Here is a 12,310-nt window from a genome sequence, read left to right as displayed (position 1 = left end):
TATATATACAATAATAATAATAATAATAATAATAATAATAATAATAATAATAATAATAATAATAATAATAATAATAATACTTTTATTGCCAATAATCAAATCAGTACATTCATACAGGCCTGCCAAAGCCTTTGAAGGCTTGAGCGGCAGTGCCTGGCAGGCAGCAAAACCATACACGGTACATTGACATACCTGTTATATGCAGCGAACTCAAGTATAGAACACCAAAAAAGGTTATTAGAATTTATACAGTGTCTGTGAAAAGAAATTTCATTGTGCATAATGAAACACAGAAGTACAGCAATGCGTGTGAACAAAAATTACCGTGAGATGATGCATAACTATATACCAGACTGACCGTCATGGTGCAAAGGAATGGCACAACCACATGCACAAAACACAAGCAGTAACGGTAAATAAATGGAACAAGTACGCCTTTACGAACAGACACGCCTTAGCAGTCTCTTTAACTTATATTTCGTTTTTGCACAAAATGTGCTGTGCGGTAATTTATTGAAGTAGGTGGGCACATAATGGGCCCGAGCTCTAGTGCCGACCTTGTGGAACAATGTGGCCTCCAAAAGGGGTCCCTAGGCCTTAAGCATCGGGAAGCTGTGTATGGAACTAGAAATTGACTGCACCAGAAGTGTTTCAAAACAACCGTTTGCATTAAAAGATAATTGAAATTCGGCATCGAAAGTACTTTGAAACGGTCTGTGTCAGCATTCAGGTTCAGATCATAAGATATGTTTTTTAAGAGGGAGTGCAGTATCGCATTTATTCTGTTGTGCCAGCGGACAGCACAGTTCCCGTAAATTGTTATTCCATACCGGAGTAGACTGTAGCCTAAAGCATGTGTTATAGTTTTCCTTACTGATAAGGGCATGTAGTATCTTATATTGTACAGTAGACAGGACACGGCGCGAAGCGCCAAAAAAAGACTTACCTTTTACAAACGTAAGCAAGGTGACTGTTCCAAGAAAGGTCGCTATCAAGATATAAACCAAGATATTTTACAACAGGTGAGAGTACTTTAAAGGTCTACAAGAACAAGCTGAACAATCTGAAGAATGCAAAACAAGAGGATAGTCAAGGGCTACCCTCCTTAAAGGATTATGGAAGCAGATTAATGGCGTCTTAGATACATTTATAGTAATTAGGTTGTTTTGAAACCAATCCATAGCTTCTGTGGCAGCAGACTGTAGAGAAGCAATCGCATCATAGTAGCTGTGGGCGGTAGTTACGATCATCGTATCATCGGCGTGTTAATAAAGAGAAACGGGTATCATGCTAGAGAGGTCATTTACAAAAATATTAAATAATAATGGGCTGAGTATAGATCCCTACGGAACTCCAGCATTAATAATCGAGAATGCACTATGAACTTCCCCAACTGAGACGACCTGACGCCTACCCCGAAGGAAATTTGCTAACAACGACCAGAAAGCACCCCGAAATCCTAACAAGAAAAGCTTATTTAACAGCAGACCATGATGAACACTGTCAAAAGCCTTGCTACAATCAAGAAGGAGCGCACAAGCAACTTTGTTATTATCGAAAGCTATATTTAACTGATCGGATAAATCTTCCAGAAGGGTTTGAGTGCTTTTGCCGGGTCGGAAACCATACTGACTAGGCGACAAAATGCTGTGGGCGTCCAGAAAGCTTGTCATTGTTAACAATAAGTGTTTTTCAAGTATTTGAGCAATAGAAGGCAGAATTGAAATGGGGCGATAGTTTTCAATTTTATTACGTGCACCGCTTTTATAAAGAGGTATAACCTTCGCTGTTTTCAGTTTTACAGGAATTTCACCACTTGAAATTATGCGATTAAGTAGTGTTAGCAAAACTTCTTGGATGTGTGCATATGTTCTGCGCAACTCATTAATGGAAATGCCGTCAATTCCAGGAGATTTATTACATCTTAAATTGAATATAATCGGTCTTAGCTCTTCCTGAGAAATTGAAGGCAGATATGCCGATTCACTAATGCTGTGACGCAAAGTACAAGAATCTACCTGCAGGTTTGCGTTTCTCATTACACGAAAGAAGTGATTATTAAACTCATCAGAAATATTCTGTCTGCCGCTGGATAAATTGGAAGGAAAATAATTCATTATATCAGCTCGCGTATTAGTGCCTCTAAAGCTGTTAATTAACGACCATGTTTTCTTACTGCTGTAACTAGCGGCTTTAAATTTCTCTCGAAAATGTATTCGCTTTGCGGAACGGATCATGGCAGTAACTTTGTTTCTGAGCAGCTTAAAGTGGGCCCGTAAGTCTGCACAATTCGGGGCACGCTTGCATTGGGCCCACAGTAAGTCTTTGTCTTTTATTGCTGCGAGTATGACAGACGACATCCACTTGTTATCCACGTTACGTTGTTTGATATGTATTGTTCGGGTAGCACTATCTTTTAAGTTTTTGAACACTTCCACGAGTTTATCATACATATATGGCAGCAGGAGAGACTATTGCTAAAAAAGATTGCCAGTCATATTGAGCCACCAGATTATCAAATATTTTCGGATCAAGCACTGAAATTAGTTTTTTAGAATATGTGGGTGCTGTCGCAGTATCTGGATAACTCATTGAGGCGCAAACGAAATAGTGGTCAGCAAGCTTAATTTCTACAATAGCGGATTTTATGGCTAGATTTTGAGCACGAACGATAACGTGATCAATGCAGGACACAGTGAGCTTACCAGCCAGAAATTCCTCACGAGTCGCTTCATAAATGACGCATTCCAAGCCCCATTTGGAAAGGCTATCGAGGTAATCTGCGACCAAGCCTACAGTAGGACGCAAAAGGTCAATATTGATATCACCTGTGATACACACGTGTTCCTCGAGCGATAAGGTTGACAATGTGGAATCGAGTTCGGATAAGAAAAGCCGCGCATTAAAACTGGGAGGTCGGTACACCGATAACAGAATCACCGAAAAAACAGGTGTGCTTAAGCGCAGCGATATCACTTCAGCTTGGGAAAAGGAAAACGTAAACTGTGAAGCTGCCCATCTGTTACTTATAAAAACTGCAATGCCTCCTCCTTTTCTGCTTGGATGCGTGTATGAGAAGCCTTGGAAACCCGGCAATGAATACTGTGGAATGCTCTCGGCAGGAATATTAATTTCAGTAAGTACAAAAGCATCGAACGTTAGGCGAGATGATGAAATGATGGCATAAAACTGATTCCAGTGTTTCCGAAGGCTGCGAATGTTTACATGCGCAACTTTGAAACTGCTGGTGGAGGCATCAGAAAAAAAACTATTTACATCCGCAAAATCAGTGCATTTCATACTCTCTATGCCAGCCATGTCTAGGCAATCCTATCCAAATCCGAGAATTTCTCAACTCGAATGAAAGGTGCTCCCTCAGATTTTCTTGCTAGAACTTTTCCGTTCCTCGTCCACACGAACTTATATCCATTTTCCTTTCCTTTGGAGCAGGCCAACCGGGAAAGCTCCCGGTTCAACCACGCCAAGTTTTCGTTGAAGAACAGACGAGGAAACTTCTCCGGCTGAGCAAGATCCGAGCACGAAACCATTTTTCTTTTACTGAAGCGTTCTGTACTTGCACAAGGATAGGAGGGCTAGAGCTAGATTTATTCCCAGTCGGTAAACGGTGTATCCTGCAAATTTCATCTTCCTGGAAGTTACTTAGGCGCAGTTGTCCAGCTAAGTCGCACATGAAGGACTTCAAGTCTTCACCAGGCTTCAAAGGGAGGCCATGGATTTCGAAATTGCAATGTGTGCCATATTGATCAAGTTCGTTTAATTGCATCGTTGTTTGGTCTAGGATTTCAGCCTGACGGGCGACTGTACCGGAAAGTGACTCCACTTGAGCCCGTAGCTGAGACACTTCGGTTTGATAAGTAGTCACAGTGGAGAGCATAGAATCATACTTTTCAGAAAGGAAAGCGATAGAGGCTTGAATGCCGGTCACCGTATCAGCCATATTTTCACAAGTTGCCTTGTAAGAGAGCAGTTCCTGAACCTTTACCATGAGCGTCTGAACAGTGCTGGTTAATTGGTCAAGTTTGGTATTAATAGACAAAAAGTGGGGGGCGAGTGAGCCATCTCTATTACTGGAACCAGCACCAGAGCTACATGTCTGACACGTCCATGTTTCACATTTAACAGTGGACATTTTGGTGTAAACACTGTCTGTTATCCCGGAACAGTGTTTCCCTAAATGGAAACTTGCTTTGCAACCGGAACATACAGGAAACTTGCCCTCTACCGGCTTGTCGCATACCGAACACACAGAAGACATTGCAGAACACACAGAAGGCAATGTGGTGCAGTCAGCGGCAAAACAGCCAAATGTGTACGTACTAAAGGCAGTTTAAGAAACCTACCTGCCAAGAAACGAAGTAACCTCTTAGTGACACCGGTCGGTTTTGCCGCTGACTGCAGGGAAGCACCGGGGAGGCAGGCCTTATGTACGCTGCAACTGACACCAGGCGGACCGGGTTGAGCTGTCTTGCACCAGGGGATGCTGCGGAGCCGTACACGGATAGGACCGTGAAATGCAGAGGCCGCATGCGCCGCAGAGCGTCCGTGATGCCAGCGACCGACGACAGGGATGATAAGATCCGGGAGATGCCGCCGCGTCCAGCCTGTGAAATCTGCCAAGAAACGAAGTAACGTCTTAGTGACACCGGCCGGTTTTGCCGCTGACTGCCTCATTCATAGCATCATATTATCACAAGAAGTGATAATATGATAACTTCTAGCTTGAAACTGCCAAATCTCAGCAAAGAAGAAGTAATAGTTTCAATGTAAACAATGCAGAAATGAAAGATCGCATGTCTTCCTGATGGAGACGTCAAAATCAGTATAATGAAAATAAAACCCGAGGACACTAGTCCAATAAATCTGCCTTGTGTTCATTTTCTTGAGTAATTTTGTTGACAGGCAATTCTATCTGTACAAGTGCAAGGGAGATGAAGCACACCAATACATGTCACTGTAACTTGCAGATACAACTTGCAAAGTATACTGCCTAGCCTCACATGCTTCCTTAAGACCATCATTACCTGCTTTTTGAGTTTAAGCTGTAAATATGGCAGGGCATAAGAGACAAGGTAATGCCATGCAGGCTTACCTTGGCCAGTCTCGGCTAGAAGGAACTTTTACTGAAAAAAAAAAAAGTTGAGAACTGCCAACTGTAGCACACATTTTACAGAAAGTAGGTCATCTATATTCACCCTTCTTTTAGTGCTAATAGCACATGTTATAAAAAGCAAGGCAATTAAACAAGCTAATAAAGTTTATCTATCGCGATACATAGCTGTGTTCCATGTTAGCTCTGTGGAATACCCACTACCTGCTGTGTTCAAATAATTTATCAATTCCTCAAACATCTCTGTCAGAGTATTACATGACGAGCAGGCTTCTGCTCGATAAAGAAAAATTTCTTCTATAGTGGCCCCGAAATGGTACAGTTTGATCAGCGGCCGTCTGAACGAAGGATTTCGGGTACAAAGAAGTATGTGCAGGCGGCAGATACAATCAACGACTGAATTTTCGGAAGCCCCAATTTTCAGACATGCCTGATATTTCGGACGTCTTCGCGGCACCGCCTCGAACCCCATAGAACCAATGCATAACGACATCTGAAATTTCGGACACTCGAACCCCCCGTTGTCCAGTTTTCTGGACTTTTTGACGCGACGGAAGGTCCTTTGGCTCCTCACGCAGCGCCCTTGCGAAGGAAGTCGACTTGCAGCCGAAGCATAGCACCGCTTTGAACCACAACTAGCCAAATCTAGCCGTCACACACCGATTTGGTCTGGCCACGCTGGCTATGTTCATTGCCGCACTTCCGCCTTTGGCGAGTTTCCGGAGCGGCACCATTTCGTTTGTTTGCGCAGGCCACGTTTTGGCTAGCGTGGTGTGTGGTTGTGCAATCGTGTCAAGTGTGCTCTGCGACACTAGGCCTAGGTGCTTCGACGCTCGTCAGCGAACTCCACTGTTTGCAACTTGAGGATTTCGCTTGCCTTCGATGGCCCCCACTTCGTCTTCGTCGGGTTTCCATACCCACGGAAATAACTTTTGAACAGTTTGTTGACGCCAACGAGCTCGACTTCTGCGCAGAACTGACTGACAAGGAAATAGTCCGTCAGGTTGTGGGGGCTTCAGAAGACTCCGATGTTGAAAATGAGGAGCCAATGCTTGCGCCGCCTACAAGCACCGAGTTGAAGCGAGCACTGTTGACTATTTCAACGCTGTACAGTGCTGACGTGACCCTTGCTCAGATCGAGGCAAATATGATCACATGCAACCGGAACGCCGTCGAAACAACAATCAACAAGTTCTTCAAGCCACTGCAGCAATAACACCGGCTGCCCGACGATGCACATGTACATAATAAACCGGCAGTCGGCTGCATACAGAGTTTTTGAACGCATCTTTTTATAGCCACTTCACTGATGCTTTGGCAGGGTTTCGGAAGTCTGGTACTTCGCCCTTTACCCTCTAGATCCAAGAAAAAGAGAAAAAAGGTGAGTTTTTTTGCATGCATTCATTTTTTCGGAATGCCTGAATTTTGGGACATTTTTACGTTCCCTAGAGGGTCTGAAAAATCGGTCGTTGACTGTACATGGTTTTATGCGGGATATGTAATGGCGCAGTTGCAATGTACAGGCGATATTGCAGTTAAGAGAGGAAGAACTCTAAATACAAAAAAAATGAAAATTTTGTGTCTTATTTTTAAGTCGTGAAAGTTAGCCTGTAAGGACATGCTACAGTAGTAGAAATACTCGTAATAAACATATTACCAACACCAACAGCCAGTTTTATACCCGATTACAAATACTTGGAGTGCTTAAAATTCACTTTTCACTAATTGCACTGAACTCTGCTAATTTTGACTACCATACAATCCAAAGCAGATGCACATTTCTTTTTTTTTTTTCAATAGGCTCAGCTTTAATTTATGTGTATCAGTTTATACCACTCCTAAAGTGTTTCGCCTTGTTGAATGATAATGTCTTTAGTTCTTTTCTAGACTAAGGTTGTGTGGTGTCTTCAAGAGAGTTGCTTTGTTACTGAAACATTTTTTCTCCAAATGTATCAAGAAATTACCTTTGAAGAAATCATAGTAGATGTTCAAGCAGTAGTGGACACCAAACAGGTACTCAATAGCCAGATTGAAGCCGATGTTTGGTATTATGAGCTCCCTATCCACAAACAGATGGCAGGTGCATTGAAAGATGGACTGACCTGGAAGAAAGCAGACAGTGAGAAACATTTTTATGTTAATACACGTTGAGCAGTATCATTGATTTATTCTCCAGTGGTTAATAAGGAAGGAGTTGACCTGAACCAGGCTATTTCAGTAAAATCTGGCTGTATCATATTACAGGCAGATCAGAAATTAATCAATCTCGAAGTGGGGGTGTGCAAATAAAAAAAGGAATACCACTGTTCAGCCAGAAGGGCTCAGAACATTTAAAATCTCTCCAAGTTCCCAGTTATCTGCCCTCATCAACACTGCCACTCAGCTACCGGCCAAGAACGATAACCGTAACAGTCAGTTGAGAAAAGCACTCATGCCTGTTGTACAGTGCACCACACGAGCCACAGATGAAAGTACGCCTATGGTAGAATGTGCACCACTACTGTCAACAACAGTGTTCATGAAGATACTGTTTCATTTGTCGCTCTTAAGCAGTGTCCTCATGATGTGATCCTTGGACAGGACTTCTTGTCTGTCCCCTCTGCACTTTTCAACCGTGCGAACGGTGTTCAAATGCAGCTCACGTCTGAACCTGACATCCCCTGAAACACCTGCGCCGCATTGATTTCGTTTGCTCACTGTCCCAAGCTGCAACCAAAGTCTCTTTGACGCCTTCTATTCGTGTAACAATATCCTGTTAGTTTGAAGACATTTCACGTTTCCTTTGATGAACGTTTATGGCAATTGAGTGCTTCAGCAGTGTACCGGCGACATCAGGGCCAAGAAACTAAACGAGAAACCACATTCTATCATAACTATAAAGGTTCCATTGTGTGAGGCAAATCCTCAAACTACATATACTTGTCTCATTCACTCCTTGATTTAACATAAGTGGTTGCATGAAGATTACCAGGGTTTCCACTGAAAAACTAGTTTGGAGAAATCTTTGGTACACAAAACTGAATTTTAGAGTACTTTAGAGCAGACACACAAAATGTTTTATTTTTGAGCTAATTGAAGCATTATAGGTCATAATTTTGGGGATGTGTTTCGCTAGATGGTACACATGTATTTTCATCGTATCCAGCGGACTCACTTGGCTAAGTATGGACAGCTGGGCTAGTTGGTTGTGATTAGCATTATGAAACATCGTTCCAGCGCACAATTGAACACGTATTGCGTCTATCCTGATGCTCAGGATAGAGGCAATAGTATAAGCAACATTCTCAATATTTTTGCGAGTAACGCCTTTAGAATGAAGTTCACGCACGAACTGCCGCAAGATGGTTGCATCCAGTACCTCGACGTGCGTCTTATTTTTCATGGAGCGCGCATGTGCTGGCAGTACAAGCCACGGTCCAAAAAAATTCCTAATTATCAATTGGCCCACTCCAAGCTCGTAAAAAGAGCTATAGCAAAAAACTGCATCCACTCTGCTCTAGAGAAGTCATGCGAACTTCAAGTCCGTGACAGCGTCGATGCCCAGCTAAGGCGTCTGGAGAAGGCTGGGTTCCATGGAGAAATCGTGGACTCACTGGTAGAGAGCCAGATTCGCAAGGTAAAGGTTGGTGGGAGGCGCAGGCTGACAAAAGACACACGCACGCTAAAGCGCCCTGTCGTAGTGCCCTATTGGCACCAGGTTTCTCACCACCTCAAGAAGGTTGGCGACAGGTGCGGGGTGCATGTTGTATCTTCAGCATCGGAAAAGCTGGGACGAATGCGTCGCCTTGTAAACGAATCCCAGAAGCCAGCCTGCAAAATAAAACACACCAAAGCCCTCGTTGAATGTGACATCGGTGTTGTGTATAGTATTCCCTTCGCCTGTGGGAAATGCTACCGTAAAAACCGGACTATAGGTCGGACCGGAATATAGGTCGATCCCCCAACTAACGAATTCTCAAAATGAAAAACAAAAATATTTTTCAATGGCAAAAGTACCGAAAGACATGACACCCTTACCGTGAAACAAATGCGACTCAGGGGGTTGCACAATGGTGACAGTATTTATTTAAATGCTGCTCGCATGTGCACCTGGCCAAGTTTTTAGCGGTATCGCGCGACCATCGACCCGCGTGCTTGTCAGCACCTTATTAACGGCGCTGAGCAACGAAACAAACGAGATACGCGCATGTGTACACATGCCCTTACTTTCGCTATTTCGCCGCTCCGTGCTGTGATGACAAGGTGCTGACAAACACGCGGGTCGATGGTCGCGCGATACTGTTAAAAATTCGTCGGCTGTACAGTACACAGAAGGGCACGAAGTGCGCAAGCGCTACTCCGAATCAGAGCAACGCCTTTGATCAAAGTCAAATGATGAGTGCTTCTCGCTGCCCAGTCCATAGGCCCGTGCGATCTCTACCGCTTTCAAACGGATGCATTCGGCAGTTACAGGCGGCGATCTTACACGCAGCTCTCGGACGGACTCCGCAACCTTGCTTTCCAGTTCTGCAGTCCGCTGCGATCTGGCACGAAATGACGTTTTCTTTTGGTTGCTGCAAGTTGTAATACGTTGCTTTTGCCTCCGCCACTACCGAATGCTCTTTTCGGATACTTCAAGTTCGCACTGTGCCGCCAGGTTGCCGTGGGCTTTCGCGTACTCAATCGCCTTTTTCTTGAAGGCGACGGTGAATTGACGTCGGCTTCCGCTCATTTTGAAACAAAATGAAAATGCAGCCTTTAATTAATATAACTTTGCGACAATGGAAACGCAAAATGCCGGTGCCACAACGTCGCCACGCTGCCATATACGCCACGCTGCTGCTGATGGCGATGGCGGATGTTTACTTCATCCGCCCATTGTTGCAAGACTTGCGTAGTTTTTCCGCCAATGTCTGGTATATAAGTCGAGGGACGACTTTTCGCGATGGTTTTTTGAAAAAAAGTTCAACCTATATTCCGGTTTTTACGGTATATTGGCCAAACTGGGTGCTGTCTGAATGAACGCCTGCAAGAGCAACGCAGGAATGCTACTTCACTAAGTGACGCTGGTCATTTAGCCGACCACATTCGCCGTTGCTCGCACAAGCTAGCATGCAAAGCGTTTTTTGAACGAACACATGTGTTGCGCAAATATGGCAATCAGAAAAACCGGGAAATTTTTGAAGCATTTTGTATCTCCAATGAAAACGATTACTGTGTCAGTGCTCCTTCTGTTGTACTCGGGGAAAAAAAGAACTTGATTATCTCAGGGCAAACGGGTGTGTCGAATCAGCTAGGTAGGGCAGGAGATGAGCAAGATTGTACTGAGTGATGTAAAAAAGAGGGGAAGAAAAGAGACGGAAAGGTTTTATCACCTTTTTTTCACTTTTTGCTTTTATTCCTTCCTTCTTTTGGTTTGACACTTCTGATGACTGTTGCCTGGACCGAGGAAATATTTTTGGGTGGTCCTGTGCACTACAATCCGCCATTGAAACAGTCGAGACCTATATCCAAGGCACGGGGCTTCGCTGCTTCCCTGCGAAGTCCAAACTCCTTCTCTACAGGCCTACTCTCCGTGGCCGCCGTCCAAAATACTCCACCGCTAAACGCCATTACGAAGACATTGCACTTCATCTCACGGATGGCAGCCCCGTACCCCTCGTCACCAATATCCGTGTGCTCGGCTTGCTCATAGAGGCGAACGGAGCGAATGGCATGGCCCTCGCCAAAATCAAGATGAATACAGCCAACACCATGAGACTTTAGAAGCGGGTCTCCAACCGCCGTGGGGGTATGAAAGAGGAGAATCTGCTCCGATTAATCCAGTCATTCGTAATTTGCCACATCACCTACGTTGCTGCGTATCTAAACTGGTACAAGGCTGAACAAACAAAGATCAACATCCTCCTACGCAGTGTCTATAAACAAGCCCTCGGCCTCCCCGGTTGCACCAGCACTGACCTCCTCCTTCAACTAGGCGTCCACAACACACTGGACGAGCTCATCGAGGCCCAACGTCGCTCTCAGCTGGAGAGACTCACTCTCACAGCGACGGGTCGCCATATCCTCACCTCACACGGTATCACCTACCACCATCAACACGGCCATAAGCACCAGATCCCCTCCACCATACGAGCTTGGATTCACGCCGATCCTATCCCCAGAAACATGTACCCTGAATACAACCACGCACGTCGCACAGCACGTGCCACGGTTCTCACCAAATCCCTTACTCGGCACGACGGTGTGAGTTTCGACGCCACCGAATATCCCCACGGTACCCGCTTTGCAGTTGTCACCACGCGGAACCTGATGTATTTTAGGAAGAAGATAAAAGCGGCCTGCTTCTTTGTTCTTGGGCATCATAAAGCTATATTCAGACTGGGTGATCAGTTCCTGGGACAGGAGCTCTACTATTGTACTTTGCACAAGGTTGGTGCAAACCGAAGTAGGGTTATACCCCTGTTACACGGGCACTTGCAACGGCCGTTAACGCAAACGGCAGTTGAACGCCGTAACGGCAGTGGGAACGGAACGGTGGTGGCAGCGCTCACACGGCACTTTCCATGCTCAGTCGGTTTACTTCCGTTTCAACGATTGATCACGTGACTCTTGAACTTTTTACCTCGCCAACTCTAAAAAAATTTTGCGGACGGGAGCGGCGGCGCAACGGAGACCGGCGAGCTCCGTTGATTTCAATCGCCGTTGGATTTCCAACGGCGCTCGCGCTGCCATGTAACTCCGCCTAACGGTCGTTAAGGCCAACTGCCGTTTTCCTTAACGGCCGTTAAAGTGCCCGTGTAACAGGGGTATTAGAGTCAAGTTTTGTGTAATGGGCATGGTTGCGCAGTTTGAAGGCCTCATTTTTGTAGTTTTCTATAGGCCAGATTACAATACTGCCACCTTTGTCTGCAGGTTTTATTACAACATCCATTCTTTCGGCAAGTTCTTTCAAGAATTTGGTGTTGAGCGGGGGACAGACTTTTGCTCTAGCGGCAACGCCGCGTTGACACTAGAATTTCCTTTGATATTAGCTTTATGCACAACTCGAAGTAAGGGCACTGTTCGACTTCCGGTGTCCACGTGCTAGGTGGTCTAAGAGTCTTTATCCTGTTTTCCTACGTCTGGCCTATTGAAAAAGAATCTCTTGATGCGCATGCACCTTGAAAACTGTTACATCCATGTGGAGTTCACATTCATTTA

The 12,310-nt window shown here is 44.8% G+C and overlaps 1 protein-coding gene across 7 annotated transcripts in view; it reads right to left on the bottom strand.

Annotated features, from left to right (window-relative positions):
- Positions 1–12,310, bottom strand: part of LOC139053097 (uncharacterized) — a 29,820-nt gene that overhangs the window by 602 nt on the left and 16,908 nt on the right. For 4 of the 7 annotated variants that reach the window (XM_070530250.1, XM_070530251.1, XM_070530252.1 and 1 more), the window contains 3 exons: positions 8,835–8,938; positions 7,093–7,230; positions 4,362–4,631 (listed from right to left, as the gene is read on the bottom strand). In XM_070530250.1, the coding sequence (XP_070386351.1) occupies positions 7,188–7,230; positions 8,835–8,938 (147 nt within the window). In that variant the 3' untranslated portion in view covers positions 4,362–4,631; positions 7,093–7,187. Of the gene's footprint in view, positions 1–4,361; positions 4,632–5,110; positions 5,142–7,092; positions 7,231–8,834; positions 8,939–12,310 lie in introns of those variants that run through there. The other 3 variants (XR_011510216.1, XM_070530254.1, XM_070530255.1) reach the window with 2 other exon arrangements.

The sequence above is a fragment of the Dermacentor albipictus genome, unplaced genomic scaffold (genome assembly GCF_038994185.2).
Source record: "Dermacentor albipictus isolate Rhodes 1998 colony unplaced genomic scaffold, USDA_Dalb.pri_finalv2 scaffold_68, whole genome shotgun sequence".
Taxonomy (NCBI): Eukaryota; Metazoa; Arthropoda; class Arachnida; order Ixodida; family Ixodidae; genus Dermacentor; species Dermacentor albipictus.
This window is presented reverse-complemented; position numbering and strand designations above follow the sequence as displayed.